The sequence below is a fragment of the Syzygium oleosum genome, unplaced genomic scaffold, assembly GCF_021117445.2.
Source record: "Syzygium oleosum isolate NSW1041296 unplaced genomic scaffold, Sole_v2.1 Sole_v2.01, whole genome shotgun sequence".
Lineage (NCBI taxonomy): Eukaryota > Viridiplantae > Streptophyta > Magnoliopsida > Myrtales > Myrtaceae > Syzygium > Syzygium oleosum.
The window spans coordinates 6207589-6233033 of NW_026607485.1; the positions used below are offsets into that span (position 1 = coordinate 6207589).

Genomic DNA, 25445 nt, shown 5'->3' on the forward strand with positions numbered 1-25445 from the left:
GTGGTCAAAACATTAATTTTTGGTGGTCAAAACATTAGTTTTTTGTAAATTTATCACGAGTTTGGGGTTTTTCGTGGTATTAACCCTACATATTAAACCATGCGTTCATCTAACAGCTTAAACTTTTAGAACGGCTGATTGTGGTCCCACAAAATCTCTCAGTTTCCTTCTTGGATTTGTTTCTTTCTTTCTCTATTTTTGTTATTTTCTTTACTTTGTCGCCTTCTTTGAATCCTCAATTTCCAGCCGTTTCCCTCAAGCACGAGGAAAGAAATTCAATCTTTTCCTTCCTTATATTGCCGGCTACTCACTTCGTTTCCAATTGATTTCCTTCCAAATTTCTTATTCTCATGTGCACAATTCACCTGTCCTTTGTTTCATATCACTGGCGAGATTCATAGTCCCTCATTAGGCTAAGTATATTCTGAAGATAAAATGCTCGATTTAGCACAATTTAACATGTGCCGACCAAAAGTTTAATCCTCCATTTTGCCCTTGGATGGCCGGACATAAGATGTCAAAACCAAGATTTCATTCCTTCACCCTTAATTATTTAAATTCAAGTATAAACGGGCTAACCGAAAGTCGTTTACTTATGAAATGCAAAGTTCTTTAGGCAAAAATTTAGATGTGACCAGACGAATTTACCAAATGATTTAGGGAATGGAAATTTACAAGCGTCCCAAAAACTGTGAGAAAGAACGCAATGCAAAGAGTGACAAACATGAAACAACAGCATAAATTTTCTATATTTTCCTTTTGCTATCTATGTTTTCTCAGGTAGGCTAATGATGCCATGCCACGGGCTCGAAGTCTAGTGTCCCATATTGATGTGCAAAGTAAAAGGAGCACTTTCAAAGATTTTAGCTTATTAATCTTCATTTGGCAAGTCACAAAGGTTCGGGCAGCAGCTGACATCTAAGAAAACCAAGCGCTGCAACTGACCATTGAATTTATCGACTCCAACCAGGTTTGCACAGTTCATTAGGGTCAGTCGTTCTAAATTTGCAAGTACTGAGAAGTCGGGAGTTATTAACCAAGTAGCCTTAACACGACATATTCAGAACTTTTAAGCTCTTCGCCATCTGCAACAACAAAAAAGACTAAAAAAAAATAATGGAAAGATCAAGTTCTGGATTTAACAGACACAACCTAATGGACAGTATAGGTTCCTAGCATATGTCACACCTTTATATGGGTCCAACCGTCCCAACGATCAGTAATGATGCTCCCTGATAGATCGAGAACGATTAGATTCCTCGTGGATAATTTGGCTATGTCAAACTTTAGAGGGATATTTTACCAAGAAAGCCGTCGCAATTGGAAGTAGATGTGACTTCTTCAGGAAAAAGTTGATCGGAAGATGGAAATTCTGCCATAAGCTCCTCAGTCCTCACTGCTGCTCCAAACACGACTTCGAGGTGATTTTTCTGATTCCAAAGTTCCATAGACCGGTTCAGCTCATTCCGCCATTAAATTCAGGGAACCTTGGATTTGGAAGTCTCGTGAACTCCTCATCTGCAAAACAGTGTTCTGCCTCATTGCGAAACTTGAGACAGAGCTTCAACTTTTACTTTTCCTGCCAAAAAGGAAAACCAAAAAGGAAACACATTATTAACCCCTCATGTTTCGTGCTATCATAAAAGAGAGAGTAGCCAAATTGTGAGTGGTAGCAGGGAGCTTTTACCGGGTTTGTTATCAGCAAATCAAATACTTCCTTGTGATTCCACAATCTAGTATGCTTCTCTGTCACCATATTACTATCTCGACGGATGATTTCTTGCCCCATATCCCTTAATAGATCATACATCAACAACTTATTCTTTTCTCCAATCTTTATCAAGGACATATGCTGCAGAACTTCCAAAGCTTCTTCCGGAAAAAGTTCAGAGTCATCCTACATTTGGATCACAATATTTTTGTCACATCCAATGAAAAGACAAGCTACATCAAGAAAGACATGCTTTTGTCGATCATCCAATGCCTCGTAACTTAGCTTCAGCTTACTGCTGACTTCCTCGTGAGGAACTTTTTCCAACTTTTTCAGTATGACATCCCACTTTTCTTTCTTGCTGCCTAATAAAGACAAACCTATAACCTTGAGAGCTAATGGCAGACCTTGGGCAATGCCTACCGCCTTTCTGGAGTGGGTGAGATAATCATCCAAAGGAGAATCTCTTCTAAAGGCATATTTGCTGAAAAGTTGAAGAGATTTGTTGTAATCCATGCAGTTAAGCTCATAGGTGCAATCCACTTCAATAACATTGAGAACCTCTTTGTTAGTGATGATAAGCTTACTTCCTTCACCAAACCAATCGCACTTGCCCATAAGTGCATTCAATTGATTCTTTTTGTTAACATCATCGAGGAGAAGGAGAAGCTTTTTACAACACAGCCGATCTTTAATCATCTTAATCCCTTCGTCTGTGTTACTCATATCTGTCCATTGCCTTCTGAGGATGTTGGAGATCAGTTGATTCTGCAAGTACTCAACACCCTTCATCTCCAAAGTTTCTTGAATGTTAGAAAGGAAACAACACTCCTCAAAATCAGGTGAAAGTTGATTGTAGATGATTTTAGCAAGAGTAGTCTTTCCATCACCAACCATTCCATGGATACCAACAATCCGTGCTTCATGTGTATAAGGGCCAATCATTCTCATGATTTCACTCACGTGATTGTCCAATTTAACCAAACAATCCGATAATACCAAATAACTCTTTTTCAACTAACTGAAAACCTTCTTGACGACTGTTTTCACGAAGTCACCTTCGTGCCTGATGTTTTTGGAGTTGAAAAACACATTGAATTAGAAAATTGGGTTGAACAACAATTGGTCAGGCCAAACCAAATTAGAAAACTTAAACACCCCGTTTGGACAGGATCCTTTTGAAATTACACGAGCTCAATAATGCTATTCAACAAGAAAAGGATGAAAGTGGACTTATAACATCTAGTTAAGCTTAGAAAAAGCTAAATTCCAGTGAAGAATGCCATTTTTGGCATGATTTCTGAATGATTTCTAATTTTTCTAGAAATACATTCAACTTCGATTCTCCAAATAAGACAATTTCAGCAAGGACTCAATCAGAATTGAGTTGCATTATAAGGATGCTATTGCGATAGTTTTAATCTTAGAAGTAATCACCTGTTGGGCATGCTTTGTAGGTCCCATCCCTTTAGTGTTCTGACTTCACTTAGAGCAGCCTTCCACTCGCTAATAGTTACATCATTGTATGGCCTCTTGTTTTCACGCTCAAGGAAGGCTTGTCCATACCCGCCAGTTTGGTACCGGACCTCAGAAGGTTCCACGGTATAGAAAATGGGCATGATCTTCTGTCCCTTGGTTTTCTTGCACTCCACCATCTGCACCAACTCCTTGAGACCCCATTTGCTAGAGGCATATCGTCTTGAGAAGATGGGTATGGAGACTCTCAACTGCTTGATTGCTCGAAGAAGCTCCGAGCCAATCTCTTCCCCATTGCGCAGCTCTTCATCATCTCTGTAAGCACAGATTCCTGCATCAATCAGGCTGATGTAAAGGAAGTCAGTAATACCTAATCGACTGTGCGGTCCTCTAAAATTCAAGAACACCTCGTAGTCAAATCCCCATGAAACCACCATATGCTGAATTTCTTTGTAGTGTATGCGCCAGTAGCCGGGTCTGCTATTCCGTTGTTTACAGCGTTTTTTAGTAGAGCCATCTTCAGTGATGCCTACTCAAATTCTTCTCCTGAAGAAATCCTTGAAAAGATCGGCAGAAAAGACAATCACCAGATATGACCAATTAGATGCTAGTTTGCTAGACACGGTGATACTGTTTCAATAGAATATTGCAGGGTAATTTGATTGTGACAAAGTCAACAATGCACAGTATACACTCCATTCTTTTCCAATGTACCGCCAAACAGTTGTTGTCTTGTGTTTTTTAGCATCTAATGCATGATATAAGGTTCATCAGCAATTTCACGGATGATTCCGATATAATTTTTTTTCAATAATCTAGTCGTGGTGATTGTGAGTCCCCTCTATCTGGGGACGAATGGAAACAAAATATCAGCTTCCTATATAATTAATCTATCAAAATTAGGACAGGCACATGGTATCATTGTCACGCATCTCAGAAATAAAGATGTCCACATTGAATGATTCTTAAAAATGTATCAGCACTAGGCTCCAAGGTCATAGACTACGATTAAGAAAAGAAATGGCTCCTCTCATATCTAAGCACGAAAATTGGTTCTTCCTGATGTTGGCTCTGGAGATGTGGCCCTCCACTTCCAAGAGACTAACAACCTCAATTTTCTCTGCCAAGACTTGCAGACATGTAAGACCATTAGTCTATAAGAATTCCGAGCAGAATAAAATACCGATGCACTGCTATTCATTTGATGTGTTAAAATAAAAATGAAGTGCCAATACTCCGTCATTATTTCAAGTTTAGCTCGACATTCAAATTGCATTTGCACAATTGAATTTTTTTTAGTACTTACCCTCCGTGATTCTTTGATTACGATTTGATCACCTTATGTGATTCAAGGATCCTTTTGTTTTCAACTTCATCTTCTGATAGAGTGTAACGCGGCAAGGTGATAGTAATTCAAGGAGTGATATATAGGAATAATGATCATCTCTCCAACCCCAATGCACACTATTAGATCCTATAGATTACAACCGAGGCTCCAACCCTTAAGTCTGTTCTCTGTTCGGCAATTTTTGGCATCGAGAACTGAACTACATCACCGTAATTTTTAAGTAACTAAGGCATAAAAGGCTGCGATCCTGCTTCTTCGATTCAATTGCTCTTCGCTACTTCTCCAGTTGCTAAATGAGCCACAAATTCCTGCACAGAAACATGGTTCCGTCATTTTTGTTAGGAGCTAACCATCTCAATCAGAAAACCAGCTCAAACGGTCAGTCTGAGATGTTTGTACTTCTTGGTGTTCACGTCAATGTTTAAATGCATAGTAAATGTATCAAAATCAAGGGAAAAGAACGGGTTTTGTGAATTAGCATAAACGTCATCCACGTCAAGGCATATGTCTGCGATCCTGGACGCGTAATCTCAGCAGTTAAATTGTCAGAGATCTATTCGAGTACCTCGTTAGGAGCCGAGTCATTTTCCTTCTCCCTCAATTCCTCTGCCTTTTCCAGTCCAGTTGCATTCTTCTCTTCCACCAACACTTGACCGTACTCGCCCTCCTTGACCAGTTCATGCCGTGGAGAGCTGTACTCGGAGGAGAGCCCCTCGGACAAGATCCCTTCCAGTGCTTCCTCGTCTCTTCTCGGAGAGAAGTAATGATCCGGCGAGTCGCGGGATATGAATCTCCCTGGCTCTGCCTCTTCCTCTTCAGCTACCGTTTCCGTCTCCGGCTGTAGCTCCCGCTCCAACTCGATCTCCCTTTCTTCCTCTACGTGCTTCTCTTCCTCTCTGTCTTCATCCTCGGCCTTTGTTTCTTCTTCTTTGCTCTCTTCTTCCCGTTCGGGCTCGGGATGTTCCATTGCGTCCTTAACATCAGCTGCAGTTCCTGTGTCCTGGCTCACCGCATTATCGATTTCTTGTTGCACAAGTAATGCCGCATCATTCCCAATTGCTTCCATCTGAGGGACGTTCTGTTCCACTTGTTTGCTCTTCTCGGGATTGGCGATCGAACTCCTGCTTTTGGTAATGGTGTTTCCGGTGGCGACATCATGCTTCGACTTCCCGCAACCCATTTTCGTCAAGAAGAATGTCAATCGAAAGGAATTAGATTGGAGGATTGATTCTCTGTCTCTCTATGCATCAGATTGTAATGAAGTTTCGGCTTTTGTGTTCTTCGTCTGTTGCAGTTTTGATTTTGCTTGAGCGGTTTATTTCCGTGTTGGACAAAAGGAAGGAGTTTTTTCTGTTGTGGATTGAGGGTGGAGAGGAGACAGTTGCAGCTCAAGTTAAAAAGGGGAGTATTTCCCTTGAATCTAGAAAACGACAGTCCGTTTTTTATTATCGGTTCATTTTTATTTCCAACCCAACCTTATTGTGGGTAGTTCAATGAAAAACTTACTTTACAATTAACATTCGCATACACCTAAGCAAATACAATATTGAAAAGACCAAATTGTCCCTTCTCAAAAACTTATTTTAGTCTCTAGCTCCACGAGTGATTTAATTTTCAGTTGATTTTGAGTGCTTTTGATGGGCATAAGAATTTAGGACCTAGGGATAAATATTTTTTTTAGAGAAAATGACATTTTTTTTTATAATAGGAACACGAGGCTAATTGATGCAGAAGTGCAACGTGATCTCCAAAAGGCAAAACTCATATGTATTTGGTATTTTTAAATTAGAGGCATGTAATAAGTCATTGGATGAAAAGCGGGAAATGCTTATGACATTTTCCCAATATCAATCGACCTCATGAACCAAAATTCATATGGTCGTCAAACATGAAATTGTTTGTACTTAATTGTATAGGAAATTGAAATTATACAATATTCTGAATCCACGTACAAATTCTTTCGTGAACCACTAAATCAAAATAGATCGAGAGCAAGCATGTTAGAAAGCTTAATCTCATCTTTTTGCGAAGGTGAATTGTAATAATGTCAGTAAATGAATAATCAAGATATTATCAATTAATCCCACAAATACTTTACTTCCCAAATGGAATTTGAATTTCTCTCAACTTGCCATAATTTAATATATTTATTTATTTGGCTAAATAATAAGCATTTTCTAAACATTTATCCTCCCTACATATATTAAACACTATCTTCTTCCATTTGAGAGTGTGTCATTTGCAAAAAGTTTTCGATTGTTCCGCACCGTAAGCGGCCGTGGACGCCGCCGCAGGAGAACATCACCGCATCTCTCCCTCCTCCTCCTCCTCGTAAAACCCTGAACAAGCCAAAGAGAAAAACCTCGCTCGGCACACAACACGACGACCTTCAGGGCGCGAGAGAACTCATCGGCTCGTTTGATTCGATCGCGCCGGAGCCATGCACGCCGCCGCGAGAGCTCGCAGGCTCTGTCGCATTCTCAGGCCTCCGGTTCATCTCGGCTCGGCCGGATTCATCCCCCCGAACGACTGCCAAGTCATGGAATGCGCTCAGATTTGTGCGCAATCATGTCGAAATCGCAGCTCCTCCTCCTTCTCCTCCGCTGCTGCTCGTTCCCTCGGTTTCGCAGGTAGCGCGCGCTTCTCGTCCGTCAGAGGAATTTCGACGGTGGATTGTGGATGCCAGAGTGATGGTTCTTTGTTAGTGTGGGGGGGGCGGGTGTGCTTTTTTTAGGTTGAGTTTGATGATGTCTCGATGTGAGGGGGTGGAGAATTTGATGATTGATGAAGAAGTCTGAATAACTCATCCGAGGGATGTGTGCGCCTGGTGTAGTCAAGTTGAAACGGAGGGATGATTATGCTGTGAGGATTGTGCTTGTTAATTGAAATGTCGTATTTTTTTTAGTTGTGTCCATTGTGTTTGCTTCGTATATATGATATCGGAGACATGATTGTGTGATAGAAACGATAGTGTCGAATTGTTTCGTCGAGTCGAGTTGCTTCGTGTTCTTGAATGTCGGTTCTGGGTTGAATTAGTTTGTTTCCTTATTGGTACAAAACGGAGGTGCATTTCTCTTGGCAGTACAGGGCTTTGATGTGATGCCGTTGAAATTCACAGGGCTGGTTCATGGCAGCAGATTGCCTGCAGCCCCTTATTCAATAATTTTGCATTTACCGTATTCTTCCGAAGCAAATGCTGAAAAGGAGGAACCCCCCACAGGTTTTTCTTTTTTCTCCATCTGATATGTGTCTTGACAAATTGTGTAGTTCTTTCTCTGATACTTGGTTCTTGTTATATCATGCAGAGACCGTGAAGGAGATGTATGATAAAATTATTGAATCCGTTAATACGAAAAGAACGATGGCTCCAAACGCATGGACGTGGTCAATGATTGAAAATTGCAAGAACGGAGAGGATATTAAGCTTCTCTTTGGTGTCTTGCAGAACCTACGCAGATTTGTCAGTTGACTTCTTTCTCCACTTGAGAAGTAAAGTTATAATTATTGAATAGTTGATAAATGAACCTGTTTTTTCCTTTCATTGCAGAGACTGTCGAATCTTCGAATTCATGAGAATTTTAACTGCAACCTTTGTCGGGAAGTCACAAAAGCATGCGTGCGTGTTAGGGCTCTTGACTTTGGTAAGCTTTATCTACACGAGTTGTGTGCCAAGTTCAAAAATTTTGTATTTTGCTAATATCTTTACCTGATTCCTTTTCTGCATTCAATTGTTGCTACATGTAGACCCTATTATTAGCACAATCATTTTATAGTATGTTGTCTATTCTCAAATGATCTTTTTACCACTGGCCTGTCGGGCTTCGAGAACAAATTCAGTTGCTTATGAGAACTTTTGACCACCCCACTGGTAGCAAGTTGTGCTTTTGTGTTTTTTTTCCTTGCTGCGTCAATTATGTAAACCAGAATTTTGTTTACACAGATGCAACACATCTATTAAGCACGTGGATGGAAATAACATGACACATGTAACATATCCAAGAAATAGTTTTTCATATGTGAATGTGTGAAACCACATTCAATTCAATTACATATAAAATTGTTAAATGTGTATAAACGTGTCTTGTGTGAGTAACATGTTAACTTGCTCGACATGCTTCAATGTGTTTAAATGGTTAAACGGGCCTATCATGACATCTTTATTTTTTATGTACAAACTTGTTAACTCGTTTATGACTTGGACATTGTTAAGCTCAATCCAACTTAATATGTGTCAAACACTTAATCTTTGTAAATGGGTCTTTCCGCACATTGCTGGCTCTGTAAGACTCTGATTTCTTGAATGATACCTCCACTTCAGGTTATTGAATTCTTTGTTGAAGCTTAGCAAAGAGCATTCACTTTGGGCAGACGTGTTTTTATGAACTAATAGCTTCAGTAGTTATCAGTTCGTGCTGATTCTAGTAGTTAAGCTCTTCATGATTTTCAAGCAAAACAAATCAAATCAAACTGCAGTTCCATAGAATAGCTCATGTCAGGAGATTGCAGCAATTAATTGTTACTGCGAGTACATGATATAAGTAGAATCTATATTAATTGCAGCAATCCTTATTTAGGCTAAGAATTTAAATTGCGTGGTGCAAAATAGTCCATCATGATAGAAACTAAGGGTTGACAAAATTGTAGGTAAGAAGGCCTTGTGGAAGCATAATGTCTATGGATTGACCCCTACAATTGGCTCTGCAAACCATGTATTGGTAATGATGATGTGTATCTATATCAAGTGATTATTTTCTTTCCATTTGTTTTATTTACACATTTCTTCTGCTAACTTGGGGTATTGAAATGCAGCAATATGCTAAAGAGCACAAAGATGCTACCCTCATGCAGGAAGTTATGAAGCTTTTGAAGACAAATAACTTGCCATTGCAACCCAGCACAGCCGATATTGTTTTCAGGTTCACTTCCGTGCTGTTTATCCTGCTTTCATGCTGTTTATCCTGAGAAGGATGTTATTATCATGTAGTAAGCCATTAAAGCACTTAAATATTGTGTAAAATGTACTACATAGTTATCAAGCAATTTATCCAGTTTATAAGTGTCTTTTGTAGATGATTTAATCAGCTTGTGTTTATTTTAATCATATTGTGTGCATTGCTACTCTCAATCTAATAGTTTACTCATGTTCTTTGACATCCTTGTTTCCATGGAAAATTTTTGCAGCATTTGTTATAATACAGACAATTGGGGGTTGCTCACAAAGTATTCGAAGAGATTTGTCAAGGATGGAGTGAAATTGCATAGAGCTGCATTTGACATCTGGATGGAGTTCGCTGCAAAAGTAGGTGAGAAACACTTGCTCTGTCTCCCTTTGCTGCTCTCAAGCCCTTGTCCCTCAGCAATTTTTATTTTCTATTTCTTCCCACAAATAGTTCTCATCCAGGTCCTGCCACTTACTTATAAAAGACGGAATGTGCTCGAATATATTCTTCTGTACAATGATTTCTTTCTCTCCCTAAACAAAAAGGTAGAAATAAGAAATAAAAAGAATTTCGCTACACTGTGTCTTTCAACGTCTTTGTTTCTTTATTTGTTCTGAGATTATGCTTCTTTATCTTATTTAGTGGTTTGACGGAAATTACCCTTTTTAGGAGACGTTGAATCTCTATGGAAAATTGAGAAGTTAAGATCTGAGTCTATGAAGCAGCACACCGTGGGCAGTGGGTTCTCATGTGCAAAGGTAGTTTGCAAACACAAACTGTTGAAATCACAAATATCAGACCTTGAAAGCACTTGGTCTTCTTGCATGAGAAAATCTGATTATGGGAAAACGGTAAAATTGCAATAGAGATCAGAACAAAGTTCTTGGTAAACCAGCTGAGAGGTCTACAGCCAAGAAAAGTGAGAGTTAATGCTTGAATAAACCAAATTTGGCTCACACCCTAGGACATGAAGCACCTATGGGCATGAGAATATTCATTGTCAACACACAAAGGAGATATGACTACTTTTTCTCTATTCGGAATTTTTTTGTGGCTTTTAGCACTCCGGTGTAAGATTAAAATTTAACTGAATGTCATTTACTTGTTTTATGGTGTACTAAACGGTTTTATATTCGATTTTTTGTGCAGGGATTTCTACTTGAAGGCAAACCTGAGGAGGCTGCTACAGTCATTCACGTCTTGAATCAGGTGCTTCTCACTTCTCAGAGAATCTATAGCTATTATTAATATGCTCACCATCTGGCGTGATCCCCTAGCTCAAGGACTTGCTATCCTAAATTACCTCCGCCTTTGAGCTAGTCCTTCAATTTTCCATATTCTTTTAAGGAATAAAGCAATTAGTGGAAGACATACTGAATTGTCCCCAATAATGTGCTCAGATAAAATTACTGTGACAGATCCTCTTGTTGAGGGTGGCTGGGTGATTTGGGTTTCGTATTTGGTGCTTGCTGTACTGTTTGGTTAAAATTACACAAGTGTGTTCCATGGTCCTAATAGTGAGTTCGAAAGATCATCTCAGACTCCTGAATTAGATAAAGTTGGAAATACACCTATGTAGGCTCCGTTTGTTCAGATATCGCTTCTTAGGTCTCACGATGTGAATGCCTTGGATCGATGCCAGAGTTTACCTGATGCTAAGAGATCCAGCATTAAGGTTGAACTTCAAAAGCTTGTCAGCGAGTGGCCTTTCGAGGTTATCAAACGGAAGAAGTCAGAAGATGACCGCAAGGTACTTCCTTTGGCAAAATATCCATATCACTTTGGGTAGAAGTAGAAATATTGCTTGTTTGTAGATATATATTGCTCTGGTAATACTTTCCCAATCATTCCTGTTGCTGGTTGCATATATGCTGCATTTAACTATCTTGAAGTTTTTACAACCTCGCATTCTTTTCGCTCATGTAGGCATTGGCTGCTGTTCTCAAATCTGGTATCCCGGCCATGGTTAGTTCCTTATTAAACACAGGCTTGGAGGTGAAAGTCAATATGGAAGAACTAACCACCGAAGGCGCCCTTTGTTAAAGTATGACAGAATTGGAGATTGAATGCACTAGCTGCAGATCTGTCTCCTATGTGTGGTTGCCATGTTAGTTTCAGCCAATTCCGCTGAGAAGCAAGACAAGTGCGGTAATCAGGTCTCGAGCAACCAGCATCTGAAGTTCTCTTGTGAAGGTCCCCGAACCATTGAAAGATCTGCTCCTTCTTGATTTGAATGTTATCATTCCTGTACTTTCAGATAATGATTCTTTTCTTTCCCCGAAAAATGCAAGTGTATTGGAGATAATAGGTGCATCATCAACAATTGAATTCTGAGAACAATCCTCAGATGACTAGTTTCTGCAGAGAGGATCTTTTGGCTCACGAATTTTAGATGGACCAAATGGCAGTTCAGAGACAGACAATAGATAAGGTGGTCCTTTCATTTTCTGTCTGGTTTTGCAGCTTATTATATTCTATTTCTGACAGAATTTTGCTGTCCAAAATTAAGAGAGTGCATTTAATCTGGACTCGTTCGACGATGGTATACAGCGACCGCCATGGCTTCTTGCTATTATTGGATTGAATTGTCCAGTCGTGGTGCCCAGGATACAGAACCTACTTGCATCGCTTGTTACATCATTAAAAATGTCGAAAAACTTGAACTATATCAGGAATGGCTTTGGTACCCACATGCGTGCATGCATTTTGTGTAGATAAGGTGGACACGATGGACCAAACGCAATCCTCCAGAATTACAATTTGTGCACTAATTACGTGTAAGTTTCAACACGCTTCATACACAAATCGATTCCACTTGTACTTGACCGGCTGCTCATGATCATTATAGCTGTTGCTATCAAATGACTGTTAGATGGGAGGCAAGTTTCTGTAGTTGAATGTGGCCCCAGGGACAGAATTCCTTTCTTCCTTTTCTTGGTATATTTTTTTTTTATATAGGGTTTATATGTGGAGCATAAAAGTCTACGTTAATACTGTGATTAATTAATTACTAATTAAGGGTGGATATGACTTCTTTTCGGCGTGAAACATCGTAAAATGAAGAATATCAAAGGACTTCAAGAAAACTTTATATTGTGTGAGAGGGAAAACGACTAAAAAAGTAAAATGAAATATTATCTCGTCTTTCTTCAACGATTTCCGATTTGTAGTAGACCTCGATCCAGCAGTTAAGATAATATGAAGAACCTCGATGGTGTATTTTAATTTATCGTTTTCTTATGAAGTAAGGTATCAACTGTCATCTAATTTTGAATCAAAATCTACCACTATTATCAATACATGATTATTGCAAATATTTGGATTGAGTTACCGACTCAAATTCCAATTTACTCGACGTCCAGTAGATGGGCATATTACATTCAATTACTTGTATCGAAAAATTCACATCGAAACCCGCAAGTTACATACTTAAATGTCGATGGTCCGAGATTTCATGAGATTACAAGCGCAGCAAGGGATAACGTTGCCGCCGAGCACAGAATAGGTTGAGAATTTGACACATGGCACGAAGTGGCAACTGGCAACTAAGTAATCTACTCAATTTATCATTAACCCTCTAAGCTTCATCAGATTACTTTTTACCAACTGACTTCAGCAATCTGAGTTTAAAGACAGTAGTAGACTTGGAGTTCACATGAGACAGAACATTTCCTAGCACAATATCTCCCCTTTGAACTCAAAGTGACTGCTTGAGTGATGCAGTGAAAACGAGGATAACTCAAACCGTAATTTGCAAACACGAATACACAATCGCGGCGCATGAAAGCCGCACCCGCACGAAGCACAACAAAGAAAAGCTCCCGATATTAATTTTGATTCAGTGTCGAAAACTGCTTAGTCCAAAAAAAGAGACTAATAGGGATACAAATAGCCCAAAAAAAAATTCTTGTGATATTTAGAAAGCTATTCAATAAAGTAAACAAAATCTCTAAACCTGTTCAGACATCAAATGGAAGGAAATGAAATTTCTCAAATCTCTAAGATAATTTACCCGGAAATTCTGTTGTAGGAAGCTATCAGAAAACACCACTGGATCATAGACCAAAACGGCCTATTGAATTTCTCCACACAAAGAAAAAATCGCATCGTAGAAACTCGCTCTCGTGATAAAGAAAAGCTTAGAGTTATATATATTCCGCGAAGCCATAAACGTATTACCTAAATTAACTCCTCCGGACTGGGTCCATCCTGTTTCAACTACAAAATGGATTCGATGAAAAGAAGAACTTAAAGAAAAAGACCGATTCGAGCAATTCCGCATAATAACAAGGATCAAATCGAAATGAAGTTCACATATCAAAATTGAATATCGAGCAAAAGTTCATCGTGTGTCCCGGATCGACGGGCCATATGCAACACCATTCTATTTGGCTCATGACAATATACCCTGGTCATCATGTATACCAGTTCCTGAACTTAATTGAAGTTACTGCATGTATCCACAGCTCTCTGTCTTGTCATTTGTCCGAGTCGACCCTTCCAACTCGGTGACATATACATGACTATAAATACAAGAAGAAACCAAAGGATCTCCATACAAATATGTAACGATCCAGTAAACCTGTATATGACCCATTTAAAAAATAAATGGTCATAAATTGATCAATACAACTTTGAAAAACCCATCTTACATGGGTCTTAAAGTTTTAAGCTTATCATAAATGGATCTTAATGGATTGAGTGTGAAACTCATTTCCAATCCACCCATTAAGCCCATCCCTTTTTTATACAAATATTTTTTTAAATCGAAATTATTTTTTTTCTCTCTTTTTTTCTTTTTTCTTTTCTTTTCTTTTTTTTTTCTTTATTTTTGGCACCGGCGACTGGCCACTGGCCACGTGGGAAATGGGTTTGCGTACCTGTCACTCCAACCCACCAAAATCGTTCACATTCCACGTCCTTATTCAGCCCAAAAACAATTAATTAATTCATCTAATGAATAATATGAAGAATCGACTCGTTCCCACTTCTCCGTGTGCATAATAGACCACGCAACTCTTTGCGGCCATAACCACATACTCGAGCCCAACTTGCACCTAGAGCATCCATGTCGACCGAAGAGAAAAAAGCCGACCCCGAGGCAGCGCCGCCGTCGAAAGAGGAGGCCCTACCTCCGCCCGCGGGTCCTCCAGACGCAGCGAGCTTGTTCACGGCGGACGTGGCTCTTCGAGGGTTGCTGTTCGCTTCCACGCTGGCTGCGCTCTTGGTCATGGTCACGAGCAAGCAAACGAAAGTAGTTTTCGATCCAAGAGTATCACGCCTAGTGGCAGCTGAGGCTAAGTTCGATAACTCTCCTGCTTTCACGTAAGTCACTAGTTGCCGATATGGTTTCATGCATTACTTACTGTTTTTTTATAAAGGGATTTGAAAGACCTGGAGACTGTAGACCTACCCAGCTTCCCTTGCTTCCTAGCTCTACTTCTCACTCCTTTTGCTGCCTATTTCTTCCTTGCCTGACTGAGAAGATGCTAGACACGGATCGATATGCTCCTCGAGAGCCTGCCCGAGCCAATCCCTTCCTTCGAGTTTAGGGTCGAACTTCATTTCGATCGTGCCTTTCTCCGTCTTGCTTGAAGAAGTTGGTTCATACCCATCAAGAAGTTAGCTTCTTCTTTCCCCTTTTAAAGCTAGCTTTGCGATTACCCCCTCAAGTTCGACCATGTACCGCGAAGCCCATACCGAATAATCTCTTTCAGAAGTGTTTAAATCGCTCGTAGATATCATCATGCGTTATTTTCTTATGCGGGCGTGCTTAAATTCTTGATTCTGTTTCCTCTTTAGTGAGAAAGTGTCAGACATGAGTGACGATCTTGAAGAACATCTTTCTGCAACTTTTGCAGGAAAACCAGGATATTCTAAATCAAAAAAACTATCATTAGTCTTGATTAAGTTCGAATATCAATCTATCTATAAAGTTAGATAATATGCCTGGAAAATGCCGCAGACATGCGAAAGAAGCCAAAAACTTGAAATTTCACTGTTCAAGAAAAGAAAACCAGAAACTGCTTGATTGCCTAGACTTTAATACCATGTCCATCGATTGGTTTGACGTGGCTTTCTAATCTGGGGTGCCTTCTACGAACGAAAAACATGAGCTGCGACAATAATGATTAATGCCGTAGACAAAATGTCAAAGTCTATGCATGTCTATGAAGGTGACAAGTTGTATCTATGCTGTGGAAGCCTCTCGCTCCAAAACGAACAGAAAGGAAGAAAAAAGAGAGAAAATCAATGACCACATCAATCGCTCTTCACACATTTATGAAGCGACTAATAGTCCTTACAAACTTAATATCTTATTTTACTTCCGATATTATTGATAAATTCAATAGTACTATGCACTCACAAACAGCATGAAACTTATCTATATCGGGTAGAGAGAAAAGTAAATAAATCCTTAGTGATTTCGGAAATAATTAAGTATGTCCGGCCCAGAAACGGTGCAAGAACCAATTTTGTTTGGAGGACAGTTTATTCGCCATAATCCATAAATAACAATTAAGCTTTCCAATAAATAATTTCACCTTTTTTGACGATAGTTAATTTTTGCAGATACTTTGTAGTGGCGCTCTCGGTGACTTGCCTCTACAGCATCGTCACAGCACTTGCATCCATCTCAGTCATCTTGAAGCCAGTCTTCTCAGCCAGCTTCCTCCTCTTCTTTGTGCTCTGGGATGTGGTGAGCTCTCAGGCACCAAACTTTAGCACTCCTTTTTTTTTTTGGGTAAATGAACAATTTTTTGTTCCAGTATCTCCTTTAACACCATGACAGGTAAAGAAATGGACCGTGCTTTTTTAGCGGCCCAAGAGCACGAACGTCTCATAATTTATGAGCATGCTCATTGTGGCACTGACATTGATCAAACTGTGTCGTGAAATGCCCAGGTGATGCTGGGATTAGTGGCCTCAGCAACAGGCACAGCAGGAGGGGTTGGATACATAGGGCTGAAGGGGAACAGCCATGTGGATTGGAAAAAGGTTTGCAATGTCTATGACAAGTTCTGTCAGCACCTTGCAGCCTCCATTGCAATCTCACTCCTTGCTGCTTTTGTTCTCATCCTCCTCATCACCCTCTCCATCTTCTCTCTGCACAAGAAGATCCCAAAATAGAAAGTGTGACTTTGGCTCGGCTATTCGTGATCCCCCTGTGAAGATGTTGTCTATGTTTTGTACCTCTAGTACAGGTAGATAGATCATAGACGTGTTTTGCTTGTGAATAAAATATGTATCATCTGTCCTCTTTATTGTCACTGCATATGTCTTGTTCTGGCATTTATAGTGACATGGACATTCGTCAGATATATTATTATGACACGTCAAGGGTTGTAACATACTATTCGGAAAAATTGTCAAAAAAAGTCCTAAATCTATTATGCACGCGATCAATTCAGATCCTAAACCTTTTAATTTTGTCAATTCAGTCCTAAACCTTTTCGATTCTTGCCAATTCAGTCCTTCCGGCCAATTTTGGCCAGCCGACGCTGACATGACATTTTTAAATATTTTTTTCAAATTTTTTAATCTTTTTTTCTGGTTTTTCCCCTCTAGCCGATCCGGCGAGCGCCGGCCTCTCCGGCCTCTAGCGAAGCTCGCCCCGCCGGCCACCGGCGAGGGCGGGCCTCGCCGGTCCCTGGCTGGGCGAGGTCGCCTCGCCCAGCACAGGCAAGGCGCGACCTCGCCGTTGCCTGGGTCGCGACGGCAAGGTCAAGCCTCACCCGATCTGGGCGAGGCTCGACCTCGCCGTCGCCTACGTCGCGACCCAGGCGACTGCGAGGTCGCACCTCGCCTGTGCTGGGCAAGGCCGCCTCGCCGTCGCCTGGGTCACGACGGCGAGGTCGCGCCTCGCCCGCCCAGATCTGGCGAGGCCACCTCGCCGTCGCTGCGCTTTCAGTGGAGCATCTTGGACGGATCCAGATTCCATCGCTCTAATGGTGATGCAGGCGATGTTAGGCTCATGGAACAAAAACGCTGGAGGTGGAAAACGCACAGGCGAGGCGCGACCTCGCCGTTGCAACCCAGGCTATGGCGAGGTCGCGCCTCTCCTGTGCTGGGCAAGGCCACCTCGGCGTCGCCACGACGGCGAGGCAAAAAAAAGATTAAAAAATTCGGAAAAAAATATTTAAAAATGCCATTTAAGCCGCCGGCCGGCCAAAATTGACCGGAAGGACTGAATTGGCAAGAATCGAAAAGATTTAGGACTAAATTGGCAAAATTAAAAGGTTTAGGACTGAATTGGCTGCCGTACAATAGGTTTAGGACTTTTTTGACAATTTTCCCCGTTCTATCTACATTTGAGTTCGTCTCAAATTTCACGAGAGAAGTGGTCCATGAAGAGAACATTTTGCTGGGCGCTATACATCAAAATATGTAAAAATCCCAATCAGCCCCTCTCACGGTAGAAGAACAGATAAATGACTACTTATACGGGAACGAATGGTTATCTTGATTCATAAAACAGGAATTAACCACGACCAAAGTGATTGGTTCTTAGAGGCCCCATACAAAGCATGGAGTAGCAAATAAACGCAAAATAGGTCGACCAATTTGACCGAGAACCATTGTTCTTTGACTCTTTATGTCCGAGAAGAATTATATTTAATGACATGAAATTTTTTTCATGGAGAAGAGACTGGCCAAAGCTTGGCAATTGATTCAGCAAGAAGTGTGCATTACAAACTCCTCTTCCACAGAAGGTCCTCATTCTGATATGACAAGAATGGCATTTACATGACAAAGCTAAACAAGGAGAAACCCATTGGAAAGGTATCCTCATTCAAGTCCATCGTTTCATTTAGCACCTAGATATTAGCTTGCAGCCAAATCATCCTCTTTTAGCTTTTTTAACCATTTTTTCCCCAGCCCTTCCAAATTTCCAGTTTCGACTCAGTTTAGCATGTAAATCATATCTAAAAAAAAAAACCTTCATACTCCTGGGAGGATTTCAAATTGAAATGATCAACCCAAATAAGCAACAAGAGTATGCTTTGGTACTTGTTAAGGCGTCACATTCACATAGTCTAGTTCCAACCTAACTCCTATGCCCTGGAACTGCAGGTGTCAATGGTCTCGAGGAATTCCAAAAATCTAGAACATGTCGAAAATCTTTTCATTCAGGCCTAAATTCAATATATGACATCTAGCAAGAACACCAAGTTTCTAGCTAGCAGCATCAAGATGTGTATCAGACTACCACAAGAACCTTGATGCTCACTGAGAGACTTTCTGCAAAGACTTTGGGTTGCCTAGAAGTGTCTTCTGCAAATAAAATGTCAGAATGAGCTATCCGTCGAACATGCCAGGGTCACAACATGAACATTAAAATAACAAAGAAATAAAAGAGAACCATCCTACAAAAAGTTTTTCCAAAGACAACCGCATTATGAAACCCCAACCTCCTCTTGCATTAGCGTGGCATTTCTTTTTTCGCATGTTTCCTTTTTTTCTAATGCATCTAAGATCAATCTCAAAACTGTGGAAATTGTTCCTCCAGGACAACTTCAAAAGTACCTTCAGGAATTGTAGCTATCCAACGAGAATACAGAAGGCCTCAACAATTCAACAGGCAAGGATTGACGAAGCAGTAATAATTAGTCAAGGGCGTTTGATATTCTGATTTCCTTGCTTAAATGAGTTTTCTACTGCCAGCATATGTTTCTGCAATCGGACCATATCTTTGAAGCAAATTATTACTCTTCAGATCATTTTTAACATCTAAGCCATAATTCTACGCAACGTAGTGAATACATTGCATAAGACATCAATAACTTCAAAGTTATGAATAACAGACTTTGTGAATTGTCAGTAAGAATCAATCATTACATACATATCTTACTCACAGATTATACAGATGCTCAATCAGTTTCCGGGTAAGGATCCGCAACTTAGGTGAGAAAATGTTACAAAACTGAAGCTGCCTTACCCAATTATTGGCAATTGAACGCATTTCCTTCACAGCACCAATCATTCAAAAAATTGTCTGCTCCCCCAATTCTTGACCTGCCATTCCTTCCCGTAGAACCTTTTCAAAGAACTCTTCCAATGTGTCCTTCCCATAGCTAGGTGTTTTATCAGAACTGTACTCCCCCGTCTTGGGATCCAGAATCAACATACTCTCCGCAGCATAGTACCGTCCAATCTTCCCAAACTCAGCTGCATCTTCCAATCCTGGAAAAATCTTAACCAAGAAATCCAGGACACCAATCGCAAAGTCCATAATCTCGATCGGCACTTTCAAGAACTTGGGCTCCTTCCCCAAAAGTCTAAACAAAATCTCCCCTTGCTCAAGAGGCGTCAAAGCCTTCCCTGGCCCACCAATCGGCAAAACCTGGTTTATTTTGTCTTCACTCAACACACAGTCTGCAATAAAAGAAGCTAAATCCTGCTCACTAATTGGCTTACAAGCGCACAACTTTCCGTCCCCAAACATGACAAAAGGCTTCCCGTCCTTCACCAACTCGACCTGACCCCCCAAGCTCTTGAAAAATGCTGTTGGTCTCACAATGCTATATGTGAACTTATCGTCCTCTTCGGCCCCTTTCATCAATTCGGCCTCAAACTTCAGCTTCGCCCGCTGAAACTCGAGAAGGGGCTTTTGCACGCAAATGGCAGAAAGCAACACGAAATGCGCAGCCCCGAATTTCCTACCGGCAAGAAGGCTATTTCTCGTGGCCTCATAATCAATCTTCCAAGAATCCTTCACTCCGCCAGACCGGCTAGCGAGGCACGATACGACGACATCAACATCACATCCCAAGCCCTCCACAGACTTCTCCAAGGTCTCCAAGTTCGTCACATCCGAAAAGCACACATTAGCCCCTTTCAACTCATTCAATGTCTCGTCTTTACTGTTCCTACCCCGGATCCCACTTCTCTCTCTAGCGACTGCTATGACATTGAACCCTCTGTTCACCAACTCTGTCACCACGAATTTCCCAATATACCCAGTTGAGCCCACGACCAAAACGTTTACATCTTTGGGTGTTTTGTTCCTGAAGGAAGAGGGTGCTGCTTCAGCCGCTGATGCTGGTGAAGCAGTAATTGGGTCGAGTCTTTCTCGGCTGAACTTAAAGAAGGAAGGTGAGCTCACATGCGAGACTGAGAAGGCACGAGTGCTTGAGCTCACCTGAACTGGGCTGATGAATTGAGAAGAGAAACGCGCTCTCAAGGCTTCACGCTTTGTGGGTTGAATACTGATTGCATTGGACGACAGAGAAAGGGACATTTTCCTTTCTTGGAGGAGCTAGTCTCGGTTGAAGCACAACGGCCAAGAAAGGGTCGAGCTTCACCGAAGCATTCCTGGAGGGAAAGGAGTGAGCTTGAGGTGGAGATGGCGTTTCATGGCCGTTGTGAATCTTGGGTTCAAGAAATCGAGACAAAATCCAAATGATAGGTGGACAGGCACCGCTGAGAACAGCAAGAATCATTGGATAGTGGATGACGAGTTAAAAGAGTTTCTAAAGTTTGTAAATTGCAATCCAGCCCCCCTGAGCTTTCAGAATTATCACTTTGGTCTCAAACACTTCGCCCTTTCATGATCAAGGACATTAGTCGAAGCCGAAAATCGATAATAGAGTCGAGAAACGGCCAACCGGATTGGCCTCATCTATAAAATTACAGGTTTTTGTCATAGAGAACCAGTTCGATTCCCCATTCTGAGAAATGAAAATCTGTACACGTATTTGATATTGAATCTGAATTCATCGATTCAACTCAGAAAAATGGCCTAATCATATTTGTTTATGGTCAAGGCTCGACCTTGGAAATGACAGCTTCTAGTGCGCGATCTCTTAAAAACCAATTCTAGAGATCAATAGGCTTATCGACTTCAATGCAAAAATCTTTGGTTTTGTCTATTTGATTTTAGTCCAAGCCATGAGCCACGGTTTAATGCACCAGGGTTTTCGGATAAAACATGGTCCTTCTTTAAGTAATAATTGGAACCAACACGGAAACTAGTCGGGCTGGGCCGGATTGTTACAAACCCGAACCTCAGACTCAGATACGGGCCGGGCCCCGCTTCAAGGCCCGTAATTCGACACCCGACCCGGTCCGTCACACGCGGGGGCTCGGCGACTCTCCACCACCGTCTCCGCCATCAGTGCGGAAGCTGAGTGCTGACGCCATCGCAGGAAAGCTTCAAAAGCTTCGCCATTTCATCTGCCGCAAGCAAAGCTTCTCCTCTTCTTCGAGCGCCCGAGCAACTTCACCGTCATCATCACCATCATCATCACCTCATCATCATCATATTCAGGTTCGTCTCACGCTTGCTCGCTTCCTTCGGTTCGCTTTCGCTCCCTGAGGCGGGCGAAGCGAAACCGGAAGAGGGAAATGAAGCAGCCGGAAAGCATCCAAGCCTCGCTCCCGGAAGACATCGCCCTCAAAATCGCGTCTTGCCTCCAGGTCTCGGAACAATTCGTCCTCGATTTCCATCTCTTTTCAGTGGCCCTTGTGTCGTCGAACCGATCGAGGGAACTGGGTAGTTTTGATTTTCGAGTAATTTTTGCGTACATGGGTTTTGGGTTTGATCGTCAGGTGGGTGATTTGTGCGCTCTGGGAAGTTGCTGCCGATTCTGGAGGGACTTATGCGGGTCGGATGTCTTGTGGGAGTCTCTGGCGAGGCAGAGATGGCCTTCTCTGGATTTGTTGTCTGAATCTTCATCAGTTGATCATAGTGAGTCTTCCTCTTTGAAGGTAATCTTCTCTTTCAACATTGGGTCTCAGGGTTTGGGTTCGTGCTGATCTTTTGATGATAAAAGTTGCTTAATTTCGATTGTTCGGACATGTATGTTTGCATGATTTGGTCCCCTTTTGGATTGAGTGTCACTTGCTGTAACGTGATTGTGCAATTTTCGGCGAGTATAGAGACATTCTGATTATGGTAGTTTCGGTGCTTTTGTTGATGGTTGGAATTTGAAAGTAGGGATGGAGGGACTTTTACGTGAAGAGGCACGCCGAGATGGCCGAGCGAGCTACGTCGGTTGTTCAGCATGTCGAGCAATGTTCGTTTTCCGATTCGCTCGAGATCAGAGACTACCTGAAAGCAATCGAGCACTTGAACTCCATGTGTCTTAGCTTCAAGGATGTCGAATTGTTTCTGTTCAGGCCGGAAGTGAATGTGCTGCTAAACCTGGTCGGCTTGCATTACTGCATGCACTGGCTCGAAGTGCCGGTAAGCAACTGTTTACTTTTAGGCGCTGCTTCCGTGCTTCTATAAATCATGAGGAAAGACACACATAACTGCAAAATGGGCATCTTGCTTTCAATAACTGTCGTTGAGCAGACCGTGATGTTTTGACATTGCTGCAAATGGGGTGTGTAAGACTTCTGAATGGTGCTAAAATGTCTAGAAACAAAAGCAGGCATTTATGCTTGTTATGGTTGCAGCATTTTCCTTCCCTGCCTACGTTAACGGGATCGATCTTTTAAGCATGTCATCTTATCTGTTGTGAAAATGAAAGATTGTGTATATGGTATAGACCTTTCCTCGCAAATATTGTCCATCGCTCCACATGAGAATTTGCTTTATAAAGATTGTATTTGAGTCAGTCTCAAGATTTGCAATCTTGAAGTTGAGATTTACAGCTTGATTGTTCGTCTAGCCTCTTCTTTAGCTATATACTGTAGAAAAGAAGAATGATAAATGAAATGTTTAAATTTGCATACTATACATAGTGCCCTGCCTTTGAATATGCGGTACTAGGTTTTGATTTGTGGAATCGCACCATGCAGATGAAGAGATACCAGCTAATCATAATGGGATTGTATTACTTTGCCTGTTGATTTTTGTGCTGGTATGGGTAGAGGTCTCATTCTGGCTTGTCAGTTAGGAATATCACTCTGTCATAATCCAATGCATTGAATCGTGTCAAAGAGACTCCGGAGATTGGTTGGAATTTACTCCTTGGTAAATTAGTCTTAGTAATTTTGCAGGCTGAGCATGTCATGGAAGTGCTTCAAAATAGCGAGATCTCACAGCGTCAAGTGTGTGTGAAATGGTGGAAGCTCAGCAGATTATTCTATGGCTTCCGAATGCGAGACGAGTCTCATTCTCGGTCGGTTTCCCTGCAAGATCTAGCATTGTCTCAGGAAAATGAGGTCCTCGGCGTGCTCCATCGAGGTGCCATTCATAAGGTCCTTCGCGTCCAGATTTCCGTATTCCATCCTACTTGCACTTCCTGGTCTTTCCCGGAGCATGCAAGTCTGTGATTGATGATGACAGACATCCAGTTGTGCCACAGAAGTATGATCATGGCATGTATTGGTAAAAAGAAGATTGGGGTTTGCATGAGTGTGCATACCTGAATGTTGTGTTTGTAAAGGATGTTGTAAATCCTCACCCCCGTATCAATCAATTCTAAAGATACCGGATAACTTCGGACTTGTTTGGTTAATAAATGTTCAGATTGGGACATACATCAAGTTCACTTTCTCTACATGCTTGATGTCTTTCACAATTTGCTACTGTAGTGTGGCTATTTGAGCATCTCAAATGATCTAGTGAGGCAATGCGGGTCTCAGCTTGTCTCTTGGCATGCCTTCGTTCACAACGGACACCTTTTACCATGACGTGGTACTGGTGTTTCGGTCACGGAACCATTGAAGAAGTCGATCTTGTATTTTCCGGAATTCTACCACTTCTGCTTAGCTTTCACCGAGCTTATTTGATTGTGGTCTTGAGAACTTGTTTGCATTAGATTCGTACTTTTTCTTTTCTTACTTTCTGGGAAACCAAATCACTAGTCACGGAGCTCGGTCGATTGGACTTATAGACGGCAAAGAATGACTGAAATCGTTGAGACATTTATGCATTAATTCTCTTTCGGAATGCATTCTCCGTTTGTGTTTGCTCCTCGCTCCCTCACACGCTTGATGAAACTACTAGGACAAGAGAATTACAAATGCAGGTAAACATCATTGCATGCATCTAAATACTTCCGGATCACTGAATCTCTTGTGTCTGTCAAATTTGAATATGGGTTCACCGGATCCAACGGCTTAATTACGGACGTATTCATGCACCGGTACCTGCAATACGTCTCGCGCAAGTGTGACCCGAATTAGATTATGTATTCGTGGGCTTGCAGGTCAAATACTTGTCAACCCTGGGGATTTGAATAAGAAAGAGTTGAGCACTGATCTGATTCTTACTTTAGGCAATTAAATTCAGCTCTGAGACTAACTAACCTTCAAGTCGCAAGTGATGCAAAGTAATTATGACTCAAATCGCAAGTGGTGCAAAGTAATTATGACTCAAATCGTACATTCTGTAATGGGTGAGAGATCACCCAAAAATGATCATCAATGTTAATCATCCCCTCTCACCCTTTTACTTTTTAATAAAAAAAATGATGCGATCGATCTTAGGTCTTACTAGTCTTGATTTTACCTTTTTCTTTTCATGAGAGAGATAGCCAAACAATAAATAATTACGCTCATCAGATTCAAACAACCACACGCCTGCAGCCCCTTTTAAATCCTTTGTGCAGATTTGAGTCACCTTGCTCTTGAATGCAAAAAGTTAAGACCTCAAGCTTAAGAATGCATTCAAAGCTGGAAGTCAAGAATGGACCGAAGATGATGAAGACAAACAAGCCAGTTGAAGGGTAACCAGCTAGAATGTTTCCTCAATAGTCAACAAGAGAGAGTCGGGGACAAACGAAATGTCTGCAGAGAGACAAAGAAGAAAAACTTCCAAAGAACAAAATAGCTTTCACAATCTCTGTCACCATACCTTGGATACTAAAAGAAGACTGCAATGATCTCTGGGGACGACACGAGCGAAAGACAAAAGCAAGAGAAAAAACCGCGGTCGATTTGTCGTCACCGGCGGCGATAGACGCAAACACCCCGTCGTCTCCTGGGACTGATAATGCAAGAAGCCATGAACAGTAGAGCAAGAGTCATTGCTATAGCGAATCCCTTCCAATCGACACTAGCGCCTTTGTCAAAC

The 25445-nt window shown here is 41.4% G+C and overlaps 6 protein-coding genes and 1 pseudogene across 9 annotated transcripts; 3 read left to right on the forward strand and 4 right to left on the reverse strand.

The window, feature by feature from the left end:
* Positions 1-1570: 1570 nt before the first annotated feature.
* Positions 1571-2662, reverse strand: LOC115682884 (disease resistance protein RUN1-like). Its single transcript, XM_030607240.1, has 3 exons — positions 1949-2662; positions 1688-1897; positions 1571-1579 (listed from the first exon to the last, which is right to left on the reverse strand). Exons 1-3 carry the CDS (start codon positions 2660-2662, stop codon positions 1571-1573), a joined length of 933 nt encoding a protein of 310 aa, XP_030463100.1.
* A 482-nt stretch (positions 2663-3144) lies between these two features.
* On the reverse strand, positions 3145-3624 carry LOC115682828 (disease resistance protein L6-like). Its single transcript, XM_030607183.2, has one exon. The coding sequence runs from the start codon at positions 3622-3624 to the stop codon at positions 3145-3147; it is 480 nt and encodes a 159-aa protein (XP_030463043.2).
* Positions 3625-4795: 1171 nt separating this feature from the next.
* LOC115682885 (uncharacterized) lies at positions 4796-5715 on the reverse strand (annotated as a pseudogene).
* A 1131-nt stretch (positions 5716-6846) lies between these two features.
* LOC115682931 (uncharacterized) lies at positions 6847-12300 on the forward strand. Of its 3 annotated transcripts, none has more exons than XR_008814412.1 (12): positions 6847-7165; positions 7654-7755; positions 7841-7995; positions 8083-8176; positions 9180-9250; positions 9345-9451; positions 9717-9838; positions 10145-10233; positions 10625-10684; positions 11118-11225; positions 11402-11906; positions 11985-12300. XR_008814412.1 is itself a non-coding variant. In XM_030607299.2 (11 exons), the coding sequence occupies exons 1-11, from the start codon at positions 6976-6978 to the stop codon at positions 11516-11518; spliced, it is 1215 nt and encodes a 404-aa protein (XP_030463159.1). In that variant the 5' UTR covers positions 6847-6975; the 3' UTR covers positions 11519-12020. The 3 variants fall into 3 exon arrangements, 1 of the variants encoding a protein (XP_030463159.1); XR_008814413.1 differs by having other exon boundaries at positions 12026-12300; XM_030607299.2 differs by having other exon boundaries at positions 11402-12020.
* A 2137-nt stretch (positions 12301-14437) lies between these two features.
* Positions 14438-16751, forward strand: LOC115682887 (CASP-like protein 1D1). Its single transcript, XM_030607244.2, has 3 exons — positions 14438-14800; positions 16049-16175; positions 16382-16751. Exons 1-3 carry the CDS (start codon positions 14544-14546, stop codon positions 16604-16606), a joined length of 609 nt encoding a protein of 202 aa, XP_030463104.2. The 5' UTR covers positions 14438-14543; the 3' UTR covers positions 16607-16751.
* Positions 16752-18147: 1396 nt separating this feature from the next.
* LOC115682886 (divinyl chlorophyllide a 8-vinyl-reductase, chloroplastic) lies at positions 18148-20920 on the reverse strand. Of its 2 annotated transcripts, none has more exons than XM_030607243.2 (2): positions 19333-20920; positions 18148-18748 (listed from the first exon to the last, which is right to left on the reverse strand). In XM_030607243.2, the coding sequence occupies exon 1, from the start codon at positions 20715-20717 to the stop codon at positions 19461-19463; it is 1257 nt and encodes a 418-aa protein (XP_030463103.2). In that variant the 5' UTR covers positions 20718-20920; the 3' UTR covers positions 18148-18748; positions 19333-19460. The 2 variants fall into 2 exon arrangements, with proteins under 2 accessions (XP_030463103.2, XP_030463102.2); XM_030607242.2 differs by having other exon boundaries at positions 18148-18751.
* A 660-nt stretch (positions 20921-21580) lies between these two features.
* On the forward strand, positions 21581-23928 carry LOC115682942 (uncharacterized). The gene is made up of 4 exons (XM_030607310.2): positions 21581-21895; positions 22028-22186; positions 22416-22664; positions 23426-23928. Exons 1-4 carry the CDS (start codon positions 21824-21826, stop codon positions 23699-23701), a joined length of 756 nt encoding a protein of 251 aa, XP_030463170.1. The 5' UTR covers positions 21581-21823; the 3' UTR covers positions 23702-23928.
* The last annotated feature ends 1517 nt before the right edge of the window (positions 23929-25445 follow it).

Excerpts from the sequence above, each read along its gene's own strand:
- LOC115682884 (XM_030607240.1), bottom strand. The coding sequence starts at position 2,662 with ATGAGAATGATTGGCCCTTATACACATGAAGCACGGATTGTTGGTATC. Across the intron at positions 1,898-1,948 it reads AAAAGCATGTCTTTCTTGAT|GATGACTCTGAACTTTTTCC; the intron begins GTAGCTTGTCTT and ends ATCCAAATGTAG.
- LOC115682828 (XM_030607183.2), bottom strand. The coding sequence starts at position 3,624 with ATGGTGGTTTCATGGGGATTTGACTACGAGGTGTTCTTGAATTTTAGA.
- LOC115682931 (XM_030607299.2), top strand. The coding sequence starts at position 6,976 with ATGCACGCCGCCGCGAGAGCTCGCAGGCTCTGTCGCATTCTCAGGCCT. Across the intron at positions 7,166-7,653 it reads TCGTTCCCTCGGTTTCGCAG|GGCTGGTTCATGGCAGCAGA; the intron begins GTAGCGCGCGCT and ends TGAAATTCACAG. Across the intron at positions 10,234-10,624 it reads GTGGGTTCTCATGTGCAAAG|GGATTTCTACTTGAAGGCAA; the intron begins GTAGTTTGCAAA and ends TTTTTTGTGCAG.
- LOC115682887 (XM_030607244.2), top strand. The coding sequence starts at position 14,544 with ATGTCGACCGAAGAGAAAAAAGCCGACCCCGAGGCAGCGCCGCCGTCG. Across the intron at positions 14,801-16,048 it reads GATAACTCTCCTGCTTTCAC|ATACTTTGTAGTGGCGCTCT; the intron begins GTAAGTCACTAG and ends TAATTTTTGCAG. Across the intron at positions 16,176-16,381 it reads TCTTTGTGCTCTGGGATGTG|GTGATGCTGGGATTAGTGGC; the intron begins GTGAGCTCTCAG and ends TGAAATGCCCAG.
- LOC115682886 (XM_030607243.2), bottom strand. The coding sequence starts at position 20,717 with ATGTCCCTTTCTCTGTCGTCCAATGCAATCAGTATTCAACCCACAAAG.
- LOC115682942 (XM_030607310.2), top strand. The coding sequence starts at position 21,824 with ATGAAGCAGCCGGAAAGCATCCAAGCCTCGCTCCCGGAAGACATCGCC. Across the intron at positions 21,896-22,027 it reads AAATCGCGTCTTGCCTCCAG|GTGGGTGATTTGTGCGCTCT; the intron begins GTCTCGGAACAA and ends TTTGATCGTCAG. Across the intron at positions 22,665-23,425 it reads TGCACTGGCTCGAAGTGCCG|GCTGAGCATGTCATGGAAGT; the intron begins GTAAGCAACTGT and ends GTAATTTTGCAG.